The following is a 23,541-nucleotide window of genomic DNA, read 5'->3' as shown; positions in this document are numbered from 1 at the left end:
TAAAGCTTTGTTTCATTCAAATCAAACTTCTCTAAGACATGAAAACTGTAGCAAGTACTGTTGCTCTCTATGCTAAATAACTTTTTGAACTGCTGCCCTGCAGCAATAGGAATACATTTCCTCCTTCATTATTAAAAAATAGTTTAGTCCCTTCACAGGGAAAAAAAAAAAAGTTGAAAGGTACAGTCCAACAGCAACAGAAAATCTCTGAAGTTTTTTCCTATGGAATTATCAGGAATCAAGGAGATACTTTCCTCCTCCTTCCTGCTTTCTGCCCCTCTATCATGGCCTTGCACAAGCAGACACTGCACATCATTTGACGAGAGTGCAGCTTCTGCAGGATCCTTTCCACTTACCCAGCAGCTGGACACAGCCCTGATCAAAGTCACATTTCTCAGCACAATCCAGCAAAGTCATCCAGCCAAAACCAGACAACAACAAAATCTTTAGCTTTAAGCCTCACAACAGCTTTCACAAACTGAACAGCATAGTGTAGTTCCAGAACAGGAATCCAAATCCTCAACCAGCAATGAGTTCATAGCAACAAAACATAAAATGGAATATACACAGAAAATATGTCAGCTTTTAAAAACAATTCCATCAGATATAGGATGGAACCAACTTTCAAACATAACATGTGGATAGCTTGTATAACTCCAACCACTGTTTACTGTAAAAATGAAAAGAGTTTGTTAAATTTAAGAAGCTGAAAGCAGCAAGTCTTCCATTTTTCAGAACCACACTCTAAGTCATTACTGAAACTAATATCACAGCACAACATAAAAACTGGGCAAAGTGGAAAAACATTACTAAATCACCGCATCTTAAAGGATTCAAGAGCCTCCAAGTCCACAGCCTAGAAATAGAAAAAGTATCTTACTCTTCTGCTGTTTAACTAAACTGTTTTAAAAATTATTTTGAATTAAACAGACGGTGTGCATTTACATAAGACTTACTTCAAATTAAGGGTTGTTTACTTGAATTTAAGCTGAGGAAAATACATGTTTAAGTTAAATCGATAGATGCTACTCTCAAAATGCAGTGAGTGTTTACACAGATCAGTTCAGCTTCACTTAGACCATACTTCAGAAAAGCAGCATCTCTGAATAGCCATAAACTTTCCCTAGAAAAAGGGCTATGGGTATCCTGGCTTTTCCTTTCCAAAAATGTTTCCCTACTCTTCAAATATGTAGTCCCACACTCCCTACATGTTACCTACCAACTTTCCGATCTTTTGCATGCGCAGAAACAAACTACCTCCAAATGAACATGTCCACACTTTACGCAGGGTAGGGCCTGATGTCAGCAGCTTTGACCCAAAGAGCTGTAGATCTTGCTCCAAAGGTGAGCATGAGGGGAAATAGAGGGCTGCAGTCAGCAGTTACATCCCAACTGAAACCACTGCTGTCTGTGTGAGACCTCTATTTTTCTCCAGCACTAAGACAAACTACTTATGGGTAATCTGTTTAACTTCCAACTGTACCAAAGGAGAGAGTTTGCATGCAGTCAGATATGTGACAGCCAAGAGACAGAGTGCACACAGCTTCTCCTCCCAAATTATTTGCGTTGAGTCGTTACAGGAATAAACCATATACAGGAGCAGCTTTACTCAGAGTTTACACCTTTTGGCTACTCTCTGATTATCAGACAGCACAGAACATAACATGTTCCTCAAACTATTAAGATGGAAAGGGTTTTTTCCCAGTAATTTTATTCATTTTTTACAGCTAGGATCAATACATGAATTATTTTAAAAAGGGAACAATGATTAAATGCCAATTTAAATGAAAGGAAGGCAATAAATATGTAGCTTCTAGCCTTGCTAGAAGATCTGCTTTTTTTTTCACTTTAAGAAGCCTAGATAAACACCTCAACCTTCTGTAGGTAACAGGTTTCAGTATTAGTCAAAGCCAGGATGTGTGTTTTATTAGGCTGAAAGGAAAAAAAATGTTCTGACACTAATAGAGACCTTCAAGTAAGGACACACAAAGAAAATAATTAACAATGATTTTTTTTGCTCATGTGACCAGGAAACTCTTAAACTGCATACAGAATGACATCCATCTCAATAGCATTACTTTGCAGTTTGGGGATAGACTTCTACATTATGAGCCCCAAATATAGTTCTAGCAGTAAGCATGCACATGTCAGTCTGCAGTTGTAATTACCACAACAGGATGCTTGGACATACACTATTCTAAAGTGCAAACGGGTGCACACTTTCATGCATGAGCACACATCCTCTTTAGGGAAGAATTTGGTCCTGTTAACTTAGAATGTCTCCCTAGATGACTAGGAGGGAGTTGATAAAACACAACAGTTCTTTGCACATGTAATCTGGAAACAGAGAGTCACAGCCCATGAGTTGCCCAAAATGACTGTGAAGATTTGTAGCAAGAAAGAGGCTGACCAAAACAAATGGCAAAAGCAAAGAAATAAGCTTTCAGGTCTGAATGACCATATACAAGAAGTAATCTAAACAAGAAGTAATCTGGACTTAGGATTTTAAAGTGCTGAGTTTATCATAACTCAATTGTGTTAATCATATTAGATAATCTGAAAGCAAAAGATGGTTGGCACACATGGTGTAGGGAGGGGTGCTGGCAAAGTGGGAGCAGGTAGAGAGCCTCTGCAGGAAATAGACACAGCTAATTACTACCTTTGATGACTGAAAGGTAAGGAATGACATAAAGAAAGTTGCAAAATAGCATAAAACTAATCTCTATACTATGTCCATGATTTTACTCATTTAGTAATTACACAGTTCCTTTTATCTCATTTAGTGAAGATATTCTAGAGGTCTTCTTGACTCCTTTAAAATGCAGTGTCCTCATGGTTAGAAAATATAATTTCTATTTTTCATTTCTTTGCATTCAAATTAAATTCTTAAGGGCCTCAGCAAGACTGTTACTTGACTGGGTCATACTTCTCAGTATGCAGATGGGGAGAGTGACTAAACTGAAATTAGGGAAAGGGATGTGAAAAGCTGAACTTCAGGTGCAGCAACATTTTCTCCAGTGAAAGCACCGTAACGCAGTAAGCAGGCCTGCAAGATCCTCTTGGCCTTTGCAAAGGGTGGTGGGATGGGCAGATGTACAAAGTGCTAGGGAATGCCATTGACAAATCTGCTGCAAATCCTAGCTGGATGTGACACCAACACTCTGAGTAAGATACCTTTAAGAAGATCACCATGACAACCGAATTGCCTTTAATATTTACTCCCCAGATGCTGTCACTGAGTGCAAAGCCACACTGTTTACAGTGCTAATGCAAGAGTAGAAGTCCTGTAAGTTGAGTTTTTGCATTTTGTTATCTATTTAACCTTTTTCAGCACAGAATATGAAATGGCACCCACTAATAATCATGACTAATTTGTAACACAATGTCTATTGTACATTATCCCATGTGTTGTTACTGCTATTCCTGGCTGGTATTTCATACATGAGTAAGTATGCCTAGTTTCCCTCAAAACAATTACACTGTATTTTGTCCAGACACAAATTCAGAAAGATTTTACTTATAAAAGAACACCCCTACACAAATCTTTCTGTAGTCTCTTCAGACTTTATTATTATAAAAGAAATAACATCTAAAATCTAACCAAGATTCAGGCAGACTATCCCCGCAACAGAGATGAAATGGCATATTAGCCATTTTTCTGGTTAGAACAGTACCTTTGGTTTGGTGGCTTTTTTTTTTAAATCCTATCTTCAATCTGGTTTTGTTACGTGAAAGAGAAAAAACACAGCATCTTTGTACTCATTCAGAGCTTATGTAGCATATAACAACAGCAAAGGCCTTAAGAAGCAGATGGACTACATTATGTAGGTGCCCAGGCATTTTAGGGAAGTATAAGAAGAATTCCTGGGCAGTGGTGACCATAGAAAAACTTGGTTCTCTTGTGTAAACAATGTTTTTCCCAACAGCTGTATTCCCCTTCCTGTTTATTTTTCTCTCCTGCAGAATTCTCTCATTTTGGTCACATCTGTAATCCATTTATTTTTTAAAAATATTTCTTTAGCTACCCTCCTAGTCTTTTCAGATTATTAAGGCTGAAGGAATTTTTCAAAACTCATTTCTCCTTTCACAACCTATTCTGTTTACATTTTTACACTTCATTTAGGTTATGTGAATTCAGAATGATCCACATGGGTTAGGGGCTTTGCCCACACAGACCAGTTTGCAGAGTTAAGAGTTTTCATGTGAGCAACAGAAATTGTCTAGGCAATCACCTTTTTTTTCTGACTTTAAGACCAAACCACATCAGAATAATTAGGCAAAAACAATGTTCAGCTGTTCCTTTCTTTTAAAAATAAATTTTCAATATTACATTTAATACTTACACATTTCTTTAATTATTAGACATGAGAACATTCTTGGAGCTTAATTTTTGCCACATCATGTTTGAGAGCACCTTTTTTCATATTGAGACCAATAATTTCTACATTGAAGTTGGACTTAACATTACTATTGATTTAAATAATTGACTTTTTAAAATCCATATATTCTGTACTCTGTTGAAACAATACTACATCTGCTACTTATGTGAACAGAAATTTTTAGGATGTGTCTGTCTGCCTTTCCTTGGAAGTCTTTAAAGTCTGAAATGTGCAATTAAACCTTTATTAAATTTCAGCTAGGTTACATGAAACAAGGTTGTTAAAATTATATTGTATCAGTGGACTAGCACTTCATTTTAATATATTTTACAGCCATTTTGTGGAGTCTTACCTCAGACTCTTCTTTCTTAAAAATAACTGAACAGATGACAAATCGCCTCTCAAGCGCAAGCCTCAGTCTCTGGAAGCAACTATATTCTACAAGCAATACCACTTAAGATGATGTAATCTCTTCTAAGAAGCCTGTTTCTATTTTTAGTAGCATACTCTTATGCTTTTAAAATGGCATCTTTATCACATATTGTTACTTTGCTTTTAACACAGTTACAATTATTAGTGATATTTAATATGCATTAAATGGCTTCAGAAAATCATTGATTTTATCTGTTGTCTACACTGACTCTTAAAAATGGTACTTGAAATGGTAATTTAAGGTTAGAAGACTACAAAATGCTTACACTGTGAAGAACATTTTTACTTTAGCTCACATTTTCAAAATAGGAGTGTCTTTCACAACTGCCTTAAAATGCCTGAGCATTTTATATATAAAGTGCCTTGGAATGTTTGGGTATCTCCCCTTAATGTTTCTGAATTTGACATTGAAAAACCTGGGAAAAAAGGTTATAGTAGAAAGTACACAGAGAACTGCACTGAAACCCTATCTGTTTTTACATGGACAGACAATAATGACACAGCAAAAATTACAATTTTGTATAAGCAGCATATTATATTTCTGTGTCTTTTGTTTTTCACTACCATAATTGCTAAGTAAATAATTAAATGTATCATTTTCAACACTATATACTTTCATGTTAAAAAATCACTTTAAAATAATATTCTTACTGCTGTTCCCTACCAGAATGAAACCAAATATGCTCTTGATGGCACACACACATCACAACAAATGGTATCTGTAGATGTTGCTTATCATCATAATGTAAGAGCATGCTATTACCTCTATATCTCTGCCATCACATTGCTACAGTAAGATGTAGATCTCAGAGTGTAGTGTGACATCATCTTACTAATTTTAGAGTATGCAGCTATCTTGCAGTAAGTATTACTGGATCTCCTGGAACCTCACCTATTCATCTAATGAGCAACAGCAATACAAATCAGCAAACAGATTGAGTCAGGCTTTTATTTATCAAAGAAGATTTTGAATCAAGAGTGATAAAGATGGACTACTGAAATAATAGATTTTACTATCTCATGTACCTAATAGGTATTATGAAAGCCAGTATTTTTTTTCAACACTGTAGTGTCACACATCTCTTAGCTAATGTGTGGTCTACTGAAACTACTCAGATCTTTCTGACTTTTCCAGAGCACAAGAGGCATCATCTGGTTTCTTACATGCAAAGGCCTACATTTTTGTCACCTAAAGGCAAATGCACTGTAAGTTTTCCAGATGAAGTTAACCTTGGAATTTAATATGGCAGTATCAGCTAAAAAGAAAGAGTCAGCTGCTGTCTATATTTTTTTAAAAAAAGAATTCTGGAAAGCCAAGATGGTAAACAGTGACTACCATAGCTGGCTCTAACCATCAATCACTTACGCTGCTCTTTGTAACTATGGTAGCTGAGAGTCTACAGATTACACCAGTGTGACTGTAACAGCCAAAGACATTTTTCTTTAAGACTCTGGTACACTTTTCTGCTTGCAAAATCAAAAGACTTTCCAGCTCAATATTGTCTGCAGATGTAATGATAATTACCACGATTTCTTTTGGTTGATTTTTTAATCATTTAACTAGAAAAATCATCAATAGCCACAAAATTTCCAACTGAATTGTATTTATTAGATGCAGAAAAACACTTGGGAAACATATTACAAATGCACAATTTTTTCCTGTTAGGAAAAGAGTTTAGTTGATCTTTAAGATATTTTCCATCTTTATATTCTATGATCCTCTATAACTTTGTTTAGTACCCCTCAGCCAATATTCTCAATTTTTAGCTCTGAGAGCTCTTATTTTTCTAGCACAAGTGAAATCAATTTTTCCAGTAATCACTCATAAGGAACTGCAACAATCCAGATTTGCCATTTTTTTCTTATTAATTAAAAAATTTGAATAAAAATCCAAAAGAAAATAAAATCTCTAATGTTATTTATAAACCTGGGTTATTTACTTACTCTTAAATTTGTTAACCTCTAAATGCTAACAGATTTCCTTTTCTTTCCTTTTAATTATTTTACCAGGAACTCAAATTAAATTTACACGGAAGGCAACTGCCAAGTCCGTTCTTATTTCAAAGATAAGCACCATATTTGTTTTTCTCCTTCCCTATTTTTTTTTTACTTTTACCTTTTTTAATTTTATTTATTATTTTTATTTTATTTTTTACTTTTGCATTTTCTCATCTTTCCAAGAGTTTTCAAAGATAACAGAGAATAAATAATAATAATAATTAAAAAAAAACCCCTCCAGCACATTTCCACAGTGCCTTTGGGTCTGTAAGGCTGTTTGCGCTGATGTTAATGGACAGGTGAATAGCAGATGATGCTGTAACATGGTACAGCCTGTTCATCCACACACAGGCCAAAGTGCACACGTACTAGGCAGTGCTAGTAGGCAAGGGGACAGTGGGGGAACACAGACGTAGGTCCTGAGCCTGCCCTGTAAGGCTGCTTCTGATGGATCTTATCCATACATGCTGAGTTCTTTACAACGAATGTACACTTCAGCATTTCCCTTCTCACTATTTAATAAATTGATTTATTTAGAAATTTAATTACTCTGCAGCTGTCCACACAAGCTCTTTTGTTTCTTAAACAGAGAATTTTGATAGATCAGCCACACCCTACATTAGTACATTTATAAAAACAACAGTTTAAGCTATTGTTATGTCATTATGAGTTCTTGTTGAACTTTCCTGTTTCTCACTGCTTTTTTTTCTCTTGGCAGATTTATCTTTCAAATGCCATTTAAATGCATTAATTTTGTTTCAAGTATATAGAGTGCTATAACTAGGAAGAACTTCAGATAAGCAGTGTGCCAATGACTCAGCTGCAAACTTAGAAGTTTCTCAACAGCTGCGTGCAAAGTAACAGCTAGGCATTAAAGGCCCTGTAATCATTTATGATCTTTTGGGGAATAACCTGAAAATCCTTTTTTTTTGTGGTGAGATCTATTCCACTTTCTTAACATCACTGAAGTAGTTCGGGGCTCTGCACTGTGAGGTAAAGCCTTTTAATCTTCCAGAAGTTACCAAGACAAAGCATGCTACTGATTCCCATCACAGATCCCATTGCAAATATTTTGATCAAAACCTAACTCTTTTTTCCAGACAGTATCCTACCTAATACATACAGTTTTACAAATTCAGATATCATAGACAGTATCATATTCAGTACCACAGACATAGATACAGGACTTGCAACATATAGCTTGCAGATCAGTCTCATAGCATTTACAAAGTTCTGCTGGAACCAGCCCATGCATTCTTGCATGCATTACCCTTAAACAGCTTCAGTCTATTCTTTGTCCCATCTGAGCTTCATTTGGTTCACACAAAAGAAGAGCGTCTAGGAAAGCAGTTTTGGCAAAACAGAGACACAGACTACAGGCAGAAACAGTCCACCAGGTACCCAGTTTTGAGCACACTGATGCAGTGCAGCCTGTCTCAGGGACCTCAGCATGGCCGCTGGGTATTTACAAAGATACTCCAGCTTTGGTTCAAGAATCAGAATGAAGGGGTAAGCAGAGGAGTAGAAGAATGATGGAAGTGAAAAACAAATATAGAAAGGATTAATTTGCTCTATCAGTGCAATATGGTATATAACCTGCCACGTCACAGATGGAATTTTTCTTACAGTTAGACAAAAGGTTATCATGATATTTTTTTTCAGCTATCATATTTTACTTGTTATAAGCGGCTTTGTGATGTCTGAGTTTGACAAGAAAGTCTGTATTGCACTGTGTAAGCATCTGAGATGCTTATACAGTTAGTTAAGTAAAATGGAACAGGACAGTCTCTTCTGTGTTCCTGTAGGCTACACATGGGAGGCTGTTTCCTGGTATCATAGCCTATCACTCTGCAATATAGGCACGTTCCTTCTCAGGAAATGCCTGCAAAATTTAACTTTTTCACAAAGGAAGGAATGACATTGAGTGATTATCTGCACTTCAACAATTTGGTCTGTATTTTTACATCATAGCAGAGCTCATGCTACAGTCAGATAGATAAAAGTCTGGGTTTAAGAACCTTAAAAACCTGATCAGCAGTGGAGAATCTAGTAAAGGGGTATTAACTCATTCAAATTAAGTATCAAAGCATTGCCAAGATGCTGTTTAGATTCTTTCAAGCAGCACTTCAAATGCTGAACCTGGGATGGAAGACCTCTATATCTAGAACAGCCCTGGAGTGTCCATAAAAGCTGTTAACAGAAAAAAACAAACCGACCACAAACCAAAAAAGAATGAAGTTACACAGCATTTATAGAACTCTGCAGGGAAAAGTAAGTACTTCACCTGTTTCCTTGGTCTGACTCAAGTAGCTACAATAATATGGATATCTTCAAACAGCAGTGTAAAAAAGCTGTTCTGCAGTGTTCCAGGGCACTTGAAAAAGGTAGTATTGCTGTGTCTTGCATATTTAGACTGATGCCTTGAGAACAGCATTAGAAAACTCTTTCAAGTACCTCATTGTTTTGAAAGAGACCTACAAAAATGCCAATATTTTAACTGAGATTTTATCAGCTCTGAAAACACTGACTCAACTATTGATCTTTTAGTCTGAGCCATTCTAGGGGCAAGTGTAAAAACTCCATCTGGATTGATTTAGCTTTTGTCTCCAAAAACAAGCACCATAGCTGTATACATAATGATACATTTATGATTACATTATAAAAGGCTATATACTTGAAAAACGGTCCTATAACCTAGTGATATAAATACTGCCAATGTAATAGATCACTAAACCAGCACTGTTTACTTGAAATAAAAAAGATGTTTACTAAAGCAATACTTAAGATTTTTACAATTAGAAGCCTTAAGAAAAAATTCTTTCGAGTGTTCTGCCAGGATCAGCTTCACTACTTGCTGTTGCATCCCTAGATACAGAACTTCAGACCAAGCATTTACCTCTGGTGATAGTATATTTTACAAAACCAAAACCTTACATCAGTAATTATGATATCTTTGTCAACACAAAACTATCACGATTCCTTCAATTGTTGCTACAGATCCAAAACAAGCCCCCAAACCCCAGCATTACACTGCCACACTATGGCACAATTAAGATCTGCAAGCAAGAACAGAACAAAAAGACAATAACTCCTTTAATTATTTAGGACTGTAGTCACTATCCATCATTAATTTTGTTTGCCATCTACGTTTGTAAAGCACCAAACTAAACTGCTGTGTCTTGTTCAGCAACAGCTCTTAAAGTACATTATGCTTAAGGATTTTATTTTTGTAATTATTTTATTTTCCAGAATGAAAAAATAAAATGTTTACTTTCTGCAAGTGTTAAAATCTTCAAAGACTAGTTTGATATGCCTGTTGCACAGCTGGGATACCTAGGGAACTGGATACCTAGGGCATTTCTTTACTTTGTTGGCTACAAAATACAGAACTTTTCGTCCTCTGCGTTATAATGCAACCTGAAAGGTTTTCGGTTGACAGACAACTGGAGGAAAGAAAGGTTGAAAAGACCTTCTCAAAGTTGCTGAGGTTTTTTTAAACTATTTGAGGTAACACTACAGAATTTTAGAGTCTACATTCTCTGTTTTTCTGCATCAGAGTAGAACTCATTTCAAACCTAGAAATACTTCAAAATACTTACTATTTCCACATTTTTACTACCAAATTTTGTGAGGGCTTTACAAAGAATAAATCAAATCTTATTTTTGCTGACCTTGAAGTACAGCAACCCACAATGGCTGAAATTTCACATCTAACTTTTTAACTATAGCAGCTCGCTGTACAAAGCATACATTATTTTAATTACTTTGCAATTTATATAATCTGTGACTTCCATAGCATTTGTTTTGCAACAAAGCTATAAATCAATTTTGTATGATCATTACCAGTACTGCTTTATTAATTCTAAAATTCCATTTTTAAAGTGTTTTTCTAATAAATCAAACATTATACATACGCAACTGGCTGAGGCCAAGACCATACCAATTATTTTACCTGCAAGAACTTGCCATTATAAACATTTCCCACAAGGCATAATAAAATACATGTCTGGTGCCACAAGACTTACAGGAATATCCTGTACTGAAGCATTAAATAAAGATTAGATGACTAGCTGGGATTTCATTCGTTCCACTCCTTCCTTAATTGCTATTGTCACCACTTCCGTTTACAAAAAATACTGTAGCCTAGATGCATGCCAGTCCTTTCCTGTTAGGAAGGTTTATTCCTAATTCCTATTCAAGCTTTAAAACCTTATATTAAATATCTTTCGTCTCCAAACATTTTCAGTCACAGACTACTTAAGCCATTGTCTAGTGTTTCCTCTTTTGAACATTACCTGGCTCCAAGTCCCATGCACATATGCATGTACGTCTTAATACCATTTCTATTACTAGGTCTCTGCATTCAAGTATGACCCAATTTCTGTAAATTTTTTTACTGCCTTTACTCAAAGCACAAGCCACCATGTTACACCTAGGATCCTATCTCCTCTTAACAGTCCAGATGTACAAACAGCAAACTGTGAACTATAGCCTTTTAACAAATAGGCTCTAGAACCTCACTAGCAAATGTGAAGTTCTCGTGAGCATTCCCAAACTGACTGGGACAGGATCAGTCCAAATAAATTTTATACTCACACCTTGTAGCAAAACTGCAGTTTGCTACAAGGTGTGACTACCACCTAGGTAGGGCTTGTGATTTCTGGAAGTCCTTTAGGAGTGGAAGACTTCAGCAAATTTGAGTGACACTTTATAGAGAGTACATTCTTAGTGCTTTTATTGCTTAGCAGTTGCCCAAGAATCATGCTGAACTGCACAAAGAATGTAAGATCAAATTCTGAATTTGCAACTCCTTAAAATCCAGAAAATGTCAATTTTTAAAATGTTGGGTCTTTAACTGCACCCAAGAATCTAGCAGTAGATACTATAGCATCTTTGTTATTCTGCACTCTTTAGTTGCAAAAATCAATTTTCCCTTCCCCAGCTGACAGGAGATATATCTTCTTCCATTAGTCATTCAGGCATCACATCTAAGTATTTAAAATTAGATAACCTTCTTTGAAAAGAGATATTATTTAAATTATGAAGATTTAAGCTGAAGTTGAATAGACTAATGAAAAACGCTGTTTCTTACTACTGTATCTCCCTTTATAGCCCACTCTGTGAAGGATACTGTATGCCAGATAGGATTAATTTGACTTCTGTCACATGGAAAAGATTAGTTATGTTAAATGGCATCCTCACTGCTGCTGAATTATGCCTTCCTTGGAAGAATCAAAACCATGCCTCACTGTCATTCAGCAGGCATCCCCTTCTAGGAAACTATAGGAAACTTCATACCTTCCTGAACTTTTCCATCTGCTTATAAAGATCTGGATCCAGCTCCTGAGACACATCTTTCATCCAGAGTAGAGCTCCTCTGTACTCAGTCCGATACTGTTCCATTCGGTTTACTGTCAGCCATGTGTCTGAGATCGCCCTGTATCTGAAAGTCTCCACTTCTTGATATAATCTACTCAAAGGAGCACGCAATGCTAGTCTGGGGGAAGGCATGAAGGAAAGAAAGGAAGGAGAGGAACATGTTAAATAAGTTGGATTAATACAATTACTGACACCATACTAGCTATCAAAAAAACATATACAGTCAAAATAGTCCACTCAAATGCTCGTGTATGTTCAGATGGTTCTACAGCTTCGTTAGGGGTACACATGAATGGGGTAATTTTGCATGAATAATCTGTTTGCAACCTTCAGGTAGTGACCATTCACTTACAAATGCAACTGGAAAAAGACTTTTTCTAATGTGTGTAAGTTTTTTAGTTAGCCAAGCTGCTTCTATGTCTGCTATTAACATTCCTCTTTGAAAGCTGTATTTAACAGCTTTAAAAATGTACCTGAGATAATTTATTATGGGATACATACCACAGATGTATCAGGATTGTCATGTTAAGCCTCACTTCCATTAGGTTTTTAATCTTCAAATGTACATCTAAATAAAGAAGTCACCTGTCAAGTTACCTGATCACATCCACAATTTTTTTTTTTTTAAGGCACCTTTGAAGGACGTTTATCTTTTGGAAAGATTTAAGCATTTTCTTAAAAGTTTCTTCCAGTAATACATTTTGGAAAGGCAACAGGGGACACTGTTGTCTTCTTTATGCCATCACTAATGAACCTAATGACATCTCAGAACTAGACAAGATTACTCCAACTTTTGCTTTGCTTCCTCCTACTGCTTCTGCTTTCCTCATGGTTGACAGCAGTCACCTCACTGGAACAGGTTCAATCAGTTCTACACCAGTATGGATTTAGTTTAATGAGTTACTTAGTGACTTCATAGGCATAAGAGAATTTCCAGTTTCAGCTCCAGTAACCAGCAAACTGTGTCATCTTGATCTACTGAGCTAGATATTGGCATGCAATGTAAATAAGCACAGTCCCAACGTCAATGTGAGCTTGAGGACAGCAAAAAAGAAGATGAAGAATTGGTTTTATTTTTATGAGTTTATTTAAAAAGATGTCTTAAATCTTAATGCATTAAGAGATATAATAAAATGTGAGCTTCTTGGCTTCCTTGCCTCCCCCTGTCCCCGACCCCCATTTTTTCTCATGCTACAAACGTACTCCAACCATTCAAATGAAAATTCAGTTTATGTAGACACGTCAGGGATTTCTATAAACAGTTAAAGCTTTATAAAGAAGCAAATTGTCAATGCTTTTGCTCAAATCATAAATGCTTTTGCTTAAAGGTGCCTTACATGTGTTTTAAACATCCCACTCGTGGCTGTTACTGGATGTGCTAATGACCAAACTATAGCCTGGATATGAATTAACACATGGAATTCTCAATACTCTTTATGTGACATTTTATTTTGAGCCACACAGCTGCATTGTTAAGCTAAAGCTGGAAAGTATCACCAGTATTATAGTTAAGAACCCCAAAAAATCCTGTGAAATGTCATGGAACAGAATTTTCCCTTGCAAATGATGGTGAATTTCAAACTTTCATAGTTCCAATACTGTTAAAAAAAGCATCTTAATGCTCATAATGCCACCGGGTACTGTTACTGTTTAAATCTTTGAGGAAACACAGGGTCAATGATACATCAAGAGCTCTGGGTAGCAACATGTGATTGTTTGTATGTGTGTCCCTCTGGATTACCTTTTATTGATTTGCTCCTACCCAAGCTACATGATCTCAGTGGCAATCTAGGATCTTCTCCTGGCAGACTGCATGGTGTATGGTTAAAGCAGAAAATGGCATTCAGGTTTCTTCTTTCCCCTCCATCTACTTGAGGTGTAAGACTCTGTGGCCCAGAAAAAGGCATTGCCCTACGCATTTCCCAGCCCTCTCAGGGCACCGGTAACTCCACAATGAGCCTGCTGTAGCATTTCTCAGCAGTGTGAGAAGCAGGAGAGGGACCTGTGATCAGGTCCTTCACAGCCCTGCTGCTTGGGAAGCCACACAGATGCACCTGTACAGCTTTAAAACTCGTGAGCTGAACAGGCATAGTTAAAGGATATGGAGATGCACAAACACAACATGTTCATAAGACAAAAAACAGGATGGGGCAAACTACACAGACCAAGTCAGTAATACTGTCAACACTACAGCAAGTTTGGTCAATAACTTTTCTATCATTTGGTTTCTCACACATGTCAATTGGCAAAATGAATTATGCCAGCGGCAAATCAACTACCACTATCCCATGTCCTAAGTAAATAATAAGACCGTAATTCTGACACATGTACCTTTGCTGAGAAGAAAAGCAGAGGGCCTTTCCTGTGGCTTGCATCATTTTTCCTGCTCTTGTTTTATCCTGAGAACCCTGTGATCGAAGAAATTTGCCCAATTCATTTTCTTCCTGAGACAGAACTAACAAAAAATAAATGAGTTATTTAATAGGTTCCTAGAGCAGCTTTAAAACTGGCCTAACATAAAATAGGTTAACTCACTCTTAAATCCAGACAGTGCAGCAAAAATAAATATTTTTATGGAATTCCTGCTTTTAGTAAACAGAAGATCTGATTCACTTGAGATAACAATCACAAAATTCCAGCAGTGCTGAAAGGCAACAGAAGAAACATGCTATTTCTTTCCTGAACAAAAGAATTAGCTTAGATTATCTTTTAAGTCTGGGGGGTTTTTTTGGTGGTTTTTTTTTTTTGTCTGTTGCTGTTTTTTTAAATTCTTTATTTACCATCTAGACTGCCTCAGTTGATTTTTGGTAGTAGACCTTCACCGAGGGTAATTCTGAGTTATACTACCCAAAGCTTGTTCACTTGCATTTCTCTTGCCCTCCATTTTTCACGCTTGACTACAGCAATTAATCTTCATACGAAAAATCTAGTACTTCAAATTAACTGACCATTTTTTAAACAAGAAATTTAAACACTTAAGTATTTTTGCACTGAATTTTTTACTACTTTTAAACTGGGACCATGGGTCTTCATGATCTCACATCCTTACAAAAACATTTCATTATAGCCTCAACTATCAGTCTTCCAAAGGGGTGATCTCCTATAAAACCAATTTCTTCCCAGTATCAATAGGGTAAATGGCCTAATATAATGAAAGAAGGTCTCTTGAAGTCCTTGTAATTTTTCCAAATGTTGACAGTCAAATTCAATGTAGATTCATAACACACCCCGGTAGAACATGCTGCATGCATATCTTTGTGCCAGAGATTTCACCTGTTATTGTGGAACACTTCTTGAACTCAATATGCTACTACTTCTAGATCCTGAAACATTATCTTCAACTCTCTTTGAACACAGTAGAAAGACTGGAACAAATACAGCTAACATACAATCAAAGAAAATAAATTGAAAGTAGTCTCCAAAGCTGGATTCTCTTTTCCAGGCCAGAAATCACAGCAGCAGATAAACAAATAATAGTGACTGCAGAGAACGTTTAGAGGTCATTTAACACAACCTGCTGTTTGAAACTTTTCAAATGAGATCCCTGCCTCTCACTGACTGCTACTAATTCCTGCAAATCTGTTACAGCCAAGTCGGTATTATCAACTACATCATAACAGCATGGACTACTTAATTCTAAAACTAGTAATAAACCAAATATTTTTCATACAGAAGCCTGATTAAAAAATCCCTCAACCAGATGAGAATGGAATTAGGACCTCTAAGATAAGACACTTCTGAATTTAAAGCAAGTAATGAAGAAACAGCTCTTAAAAACAAGCTTTCTCCCATAATTATTGGTACCAATCACTGCATATTATCAAATATAAAACTTATGAACTCGGAGATCTTCAAGCAAATAAACAGGTTTGCCTTTAGTTGTCTACAATAAATGTTATCTTTATTTTTCAATAGGATGAAGTTAGTAGCTCCTCATTTTCATTTTTAATTTTTCACTTTTCAATGATTCCATAATATATTTTAACTACCATATTTCATCATACTTACAACAAATCCTTTTTTGATATAGTTCAATTGCTTTCAGCAGCTCCATACATGTTCTCTGAATAGAATGGAACAGCTGATATTGAAACAAAAGACAGCAAAAAAAAATTGTAAGCATGTGTAAGAAACACTAATGATTAAAATACAAGAGTGAGCTTAGTTTTTTTTAGAAATTATTAGGGATCACTATTTTCTTCTTGAAAAATGAGTAATCTCTCCAGATTGAAAGTATTTTTCCATTATCAATTGTGCTTACCTTTCACTTAAGTTGTCCACTGAAACTACAGACAGACCAATCATAACTTACAAAGGAAAATAAAGACAAAAAAAAATTTGTAAACAGACCTATTCTAAACAGATAATAGTTGACCTAGCTACTCATATTGGGCTTTTAAAATTGATATCTCTGGAAAAATAAAGATGTATATTTAGAAACATAAAGATGTTTCTAAAACAACCTAACAGTGGAGCCAAAATGTCTATCATGTTTTACCAAAATGTCTATCATGCTTATAATGTGTTAATACACATACTGAATTTTAATACTGCAAAGTCTAATGGAAAAAACTTGCTCTGGTATGCCAACATAGAAAGTTATTGATTTAAACTGAACCTTTTACTGTTATAGCTCTGCTTTTCTAATCAAATTTTTAAAGCAGCAATTTCCAAAGGAAGAAGGGAAAAAAAGTCAGTCTTGATTAAGTTTGGAGACTGTTTCTCAAAAACAGAAAAATTACTAGTCTTCCTGTCTGTCCATCTAAAGCCTCCAACCTGTAACTTAAACCTTAACTATCCTCTATCAAGTATTATACAAATTTAAGTAATATGGACTACTGGCACAATAACTGTCTGTCTTTGCAGCTGCTTGACTTCCTACATATTTACATGGGTCTTGTCTTTTAAACCGAGAGCGTGACTTGCAATTGAGAAACTGTTCAAGTGAGAACATGCTTGCGAGTTTACCTGATAAACACAAGTTTCCCTATTTCCAATCCCACCTGAGCTAACAAATCACCCTTCCCAATGAAGCTGCAACACAGTAAGCATGGTAGGAACTCAGGGTTTTATAATTATCTACTAAAATATTTATAAAATACTGTTCCATCCTTCCAGTTTGTTTTACATCAATACTCTTGATTTGTACATCATTGTGATGATTCCATAGCTAGAATCATCATGTTATAAGTTCTCACTATTATAGATTTGTTCATTGTAAAAAAGCCTCTTGTATTTCATCTGAAATGTAAATAAACTGAGACTTCTATGTCAATGATTTTCTAAGAAACTGCAAAAAACCCAACCAGTGAGGCAACCTTACGTAACAAAACAGTACCAATAAAACTTAGAAGGACATTAACTTTCTCATTACACTTTGTCAGTCTATTCTTTACCTTTTTTGTGTCAAAGATGTTCAAGCTTTTCAATTTGTAGAACCTTAATTTTTTTTTCAGTGGGTTGATGATACTGACAGTAGAACTGTATTTGTCACACAGCAGGATTTCGTCTCTTGTCTACACTTTACAGACCTCTAGAAGCTTCTTTGGTTGTGTCAGAAGCTATTTCTCTGCAAAAAAGCTCAAAGGAGCAGAGTGCACTATGCAGCTTACTTCTTCTTGGTGGGACAGCTGCCATGGCTGGAGCACAGCCATGGAGGGCTATGTATTGTTTAGGAAGGACAGACTGACAAGGTGTGGAGGAGGAGTTGCTCTCTATGTGAGGGAGCAATTAATGTGTACCGAACTGTGCCTGCGTGGGGAAGAGGGGCAGGTTGAGTGCTTATGGGTCAACATTAATGGGCAGGGCAAGGCAGGTGATATTGTTGTAGGAGTCTGCTACAGGCCACCTGATCAGGAGGAGGAAGTGGATGAGGCATACGAACAACTGAGAGCTGCCTCACGATCACAACCCCTTGTCCTCATGGGGGACATCAACCACCCTGATATTTGCTGGGATAGCCACACAGCCAAGCACACACAGTCCAGGAGGTTCCTAGAGATTGTTGACAACAACTTCTTGTCACAGGTGATCGAGGAACCAATGAATAGGGGTGTGCTGCTGGACCTGGTACTGACAAATAAGGAGGGTCTGGTTGGGGATGTGAAGGTTGGAGGCAACCTCGGCTACAGCGACTGTGAGATGGTAGAGTTCAAGATCCTGTGTGGAAGAGGCAGGACACAAAGCAGGATCGTGACCCTGGATTTCAGGCGAGCTAACTTTGGCATCTGCAAAGACTTACTTGGACGGATCTCGTAGGATAAGATTCTAGAATACAGCAGTGCCCAAGAGTGCTGGTCAGTCTTCAAGCACCACTTCCTCCAAGCCCAGGATCAGTGTGTCACACAAGAAAGGAGGACAAGGAGGTAGGAGGCCTCTGTGGATGAGCAAGGATCTGCTGGGACAACTCAGGCAGAAAGCAGCCATCAATGAGAGGTGGAAACAGGGGCTGGCTTCTTGGGAAGAGTGTAGGAACATTGCCAGGGCATGCAGGGGTGCAACTAGGAAGGCCAGATCCCTTGTAGAATTAAATTTAGCCAGGGAAGTTAAGGACAGTAATAAGGCATTTCTCAAGTACATCAGCAGCAGAAGGATGGTGAGGTGTAATGTGGGCCCACTGCTAAACACAGAGGGTGCTCTGGTGACTGAGGATGCAGAGAAGGCCGAACTACTGAATGCCTTCTTTGCTTCATTCTTTACAGCCAAGACTGGCCCTCGGGAAGCCCAGTCCAGCAAGAATGGTAGAGTGGCCTGGACAGCAGAGGACTTGCCCTGGGTGGAAGAGGAAGAGGTTAAAGACTTGTTGGCCAAGCTTAAGGCTTCTAAGTCAATAGATCCTGATGAAATGCACCCTAGAGTGCTGAGGGAGCTGGTTGATGTCACTGCTAAGCTCTCTTCATCATTTTTGAACAATCATGGAGCACAGGTGATGTGCCTGAGGACTGGAGAAAGGCCAATGTCACTCCAGGCTTCAAAAAGGGCAGAAAGGATGACCCAGGAAACTGCAGGCTGGTCAGCCTCACCTCCATCCCTGGAAAAGTGATGGAACAACTCATCCTGAATGTTATCACTGAACATATGAAGGAAAAGATGGTTATCAAGGGGAGTCAACATGGATTCAGCAAGAGGAAATCCTGTTTGACCAACCTGATAGCCTTCATGAGGGCATAACAGGCTGGCTAGATGAGGGGAGAGCAGCAGATGTCATCTACCTTGACTTCAGCAAGGCTTTTGACACTGTCTCCCATAACATCCTCATCAGAAAGCTCAAGTAGTGTGGCTTGGATGAGTAGACAGTGAGGTGGATCAAAAGCTGGCTGAATGACAGAGTCCAGAGGGTGGTGATCAATGGCACAGAATCGTGTCGGAGGCCTGTGGCCAGTGGAGTTCCACAGGGATCGATTCTGGGGCCAGTCCTGTTCAACATCTTCATCAGTGATGTGGATGAGGGGACAGAGTGTACCCTCAGCAAGTTGGCTGATGACACCAAACTGGGAGGACTGGCTGATTCCCCAGAAGGCTGTGCTGCCATTCAGCGGGATCTCAACCGGACTGAGAGTTGGGCAGAGAGGAACCTCATGAGGTTCAACAAGGACAAGTGCAGAGTCCTGCGTTTGGGAAGGAACAACCCCATGCACCAGTACAGACTGGGGGTTGACCTGCTGGAGAGCAGCTCTGCAGAGAGAGACCTGGGAGTCCTGATTGATAATAAACTACATATGAGCCAGCAATGTGCCCTCGTGGCCAAGAAGGCCAATGGCATCCTGGGATGCATCAAGAAGAGTGTGGCCAGCAGGTCAAGGGAGGTTCTTCTCCTCATCTACTCTGCCATGGTGAGGCCTCATCCGGAGTTCTGTGTCCAGTTCTGGGCTCCCCAGCTCAAGAGGGACAGAGAACTTCTGGAGAGAGTCCAGTGCAGCGCCAGGTCAGCAGGGGACTGGAACATCTTCATACGAGAAAAGCTGCAGGAACTGGGGCTGTTTAGTTTGGATAGGAGGAGACTTGACAGGGGATCTCATTTAGTAATTACAAACATCTAAATGGTGGGTGTCAGGAGGTTGGGGCATCCCTTTTTTCCATTTTATCTAGCAACAGGACAAGGGGTAATGGCATGAAGCTGGAACACAAAAAGTTCCATCTAATTATAGGAAAAAACTATTTTACTGTGAGGGTGAGGGAGCCCTGGCAGAGGCTGCCCAGAAGGGTTGTGGAATCTCCTTCCTTGGAGGTCTTCAAGACCTGCCTGAACACGTTCCTATGCGACCTGATCTAGACTGACCTGCTTTAGCAGGGGGCTTGGACTAGATGATCTCTAAAGGTCCCTTCCAACCCCTACCATTCTATGATTGTATATTGTGTGATTTTCTGGCATATGTGTTATTTGTAAGTTTATAAAGAATGTGATTTTTATATAGTTTAGAATACTGTGTAAAAAAAAGAACGTAAACAGATATAAGCACAATGGATGATCACTTGTTCCTGAAAATAAATATGTCAAGTTGCAAATAAAGTTTGAGGGTCATGGAGATCTATATTACAAAATGATATTACATTCCACATATTTACATATGTAATTTTGTCAAAAACTATAAAAGATATTGCAAGAAATAATTATAAAATATATGTATATATAAGGTGTACATATATTAGAGGCTTGATGGAAAGGAAAAGATTTTTAAAGTGAACAGAGAATACACAGCATGTAAATATTACAAACCTCTAGTTTTGCATCCAGATCTGCATCTGAAGCCACAACATGTTCATCTTCCTTTTTTCCTGTAACTTTTATAAGGGCCTGTTTTGTTTTCCAGTATTTCTGTTGCATTTTATTCACCACAGATTTTTCTTGGCTTTGAGCATATTGGTCATAAAATTCCCTTGGATAATTGCTAAAATATTAAGAAAAAAATACAAAACTTCAAAGGAATGCTTAAAAAAATAATTCTAACATGCTAAATTAACACATTTACATCAAGAATATTGCATTTGTCTGCAGACAAGTTTATTGTAATATGCATTTCCTCATTATACATTAATAACAAAGCAATTAACTTAGTATTATATTTCCTATCCTACTTTAGAAAATAATACACTTCTTTCAATTTAACTGTCTTTAACATGTAGCACTGCCAAAGAATCAGGTGCAAAGAATTCTTCCCAATGCATTATAAAATAATTTATAGTCCATGGAATTAACTTTTAATTTCTATATAACCAATGAGGGAGTTTCAAATGGACTAGCAGAGTTGCATAAGTAAGCAGCAATTTTCATGCAATTTCAACAGTGTCAGGATTATTATGAATGGAATTAAGACTGCTTCTTGCCCTCTCTTTTTTACAATTGAGTAATAAAGAATTACAATAACAGCACATCTCTTTTGAGCATGGTATGTGAAATACAGATAGCTCATGTCTTTCTTTATGCAATGGCTACATAATGATTGTGGGTGCACAATGGGTAATTCTTTTTTCAAGGATTATTTTCTACTAACAGATGATTCTGTATTCCTGTAGCAGATCTAATAAAAAGTGCAATTTAAAGACAAACTCCAAATTCCACAATATTTAAACCATACCAAGATGGCTCAATAAAAAAAGATATCCTTACAATTAAATCTTGATCGCTTTTGAGAAGTGTTATTCTGTTATTAACTTCTGAAAAAAGTACATGCCTTTTCTTCTGTGTGCATATATAAAGAGCTGCAGTGATTTTACAGATCTTTAGTAATGAAGGGTTGCTAAAACGTGTGATATTAAATACACAGACAGCTCAGGGATGCTACCCCAAGATGTCTTCAGACTTGAGATACACATCAGGTCATGTATTGAGACAAACAGATAGATGCTTGCTGTGAAATGCTATGGCCATTCTGAAACAGGACATTCATACACATTTCCCAAAAGGGTGGCACGTCTGTCCTACATAGTTACTAGCAACACACTTCAAACTACAAAAGGATGTTTGTTTCACAGAAATTTGTTATTTGCTTTAGTTATTTTTAATCAGGAGACAGTGCCTTCATCACCAAAGGGATGGTAAGAAGTTAAACTGAAAGTGAGCAAGGACAAAATTCAGTAGTCACTTAACACAACAGGACTTCTTGTCTTTTTTCCTAAAACTTTAAATGCAATGACATTTACTCATTTAACACTACAAAAACATTAGTTCCAAGAATCTAATTTACAAATTTCATTAAAATTAAAATAAAGGCTTTTTTGTGCTATAGCACAAAATAAAAAACACATGCAAAACATACCACATTTCAAATGGAATTCTGCACTAAGCAATCCTTATGCACTCTGACAACAGACAGCCTATCAGGTTAGATGATGCCTATATTGATCTGATATTTGCTGCAATTTTAAAATGTAGAACCTACAACGTCTAATAAATAACAAGAAGATCCCCCTGCATTATAAGAATATGAGAGTTTAATAAAAATAGTCTTACTTTAAAAGGAAAAAAAAAGGAAACCGCTTACATGGTAGTATAAAGACCCTGGCTGTTTGATGAGTTGTGTGCTTTAACCTCTGCTACAGCTGTGGAAATAACTGATATCTCAGTTCAGTGGTCAAGTGACAAAAAGAGCATAATTCATTTGATGTCAACCAGCCTTGATATCTACCTCACTTGAGACTATTAGGGGGGAGACTACTACTGAGGGCATGGTGCAAGGAATAAAAATAAGTTCTATATTAGATCACAAAAAATAAAGAAATGCTGGGATTAATACAGATTCCTGAATTAGAGACTTATAAACTTATTGAAGGAATATGAGGAATATAGTCTTTTACCACTACACACAAATTCATCTTCTAATTTCATGGGATTTACTGGCTCCTGTTTATGCTTAAGATAATTAAAGATTTATAATCACATTACTGAAATATTCAGTGAAGAATTTTTACTTGTTAATATCTTTTTAAACAGATTTTGTGTCAAGCAATCAAGGACATATTTAGGCTTTGTTAAGTAATCAGAAAATATAACTAAAAGAAGGATGTACTTCATTCTGAAGTTGACAGCCACAGATAAACCTCTTGAAAAATGACAGTCCATACACTTTTTCCATTAAGCACTAAATAGATAACATAAAATTTTGTATCTAGTCAATTAACTTCTTTTTCCATTTTTTTGGCAGTTTTAAAATTTTTTATTGTTATTCTTTTTAAACATAATATCTAACAGTGATTTTATATAAATACTAGATGCCAGAACATAATGTGTGCTAGACTCAGGCAGTGACAAATCAACAAAGCCAAACACCACTAGCTTTTCAGTTTAGAAAAAATTATTAAGATACTTACTATTTATGACCTTCCATGTTTCTTGTTTTCTTCAGACACTTAAACA

The 23,541-nt window shown here is 37.0% G+C and overlaps 1 protein-coding gene across 2 annotated transcripts in view; it reads right to left on the bottom strand.

Annotated features, from left to right (window-relative positions):
- The window catches only part of ICA1 (islet cell autoantigen 1), a 75,394-nt gene that overhangs the window by 37,689 nt on the left and 14,164 nt on the right, over nucleotides 1–23,541 (bottom strand). For both annotated transcript variants that reach the window (XM_061996870.1, XM_061996871.1), the window contains exons 2-6: nucleotides 23,496–23,533; nucleotides 20,905–21,076; nucleotides 16,197–16,269; nucleotides 14,520–14,643; nucleotides 12,108–12,306 (exon numbers count right to left, since the gene is read on the bottom strand). In XM_061996870.1, the coding sequence (XP_061852854.1) occupies nucleotides 12,108–12,306; nucleotides 14,520–14,643; nucleotides 16,197–16,269; nucleotides 20,905–21,076; nucleotides 23,496–23,512 (585 nt within the window). In that variant the 5' untranslated portion in view covers nucleotides 23,513–23,533. The remainder of the gene's footprint in view (nucleotides 1–12,107; nucleotides 12,307–14,519; nucleotides 14,644–16,196; nucleotides 16,270–20,904; nucleotides 21,077–23,495; nucleotides 23,534–23,541) is intronic.

Source organism: Colius striatus, chromosome 5 (assembly GCF_028858725.1).
Source record: "Colius striatus isolate bColStr4 chromosome 5, bColStr4.1.hap1, whole genome shotgun sequence".
Taxonomy (NCBI): Eukaryota; Metazoa; Chordata; class Aves; order Coliiformes; family Coliidae; genus Colius; species Colius striatus.
This window is presented reverse-complemented; position numbering and strand designations above follow the sequence as displayed.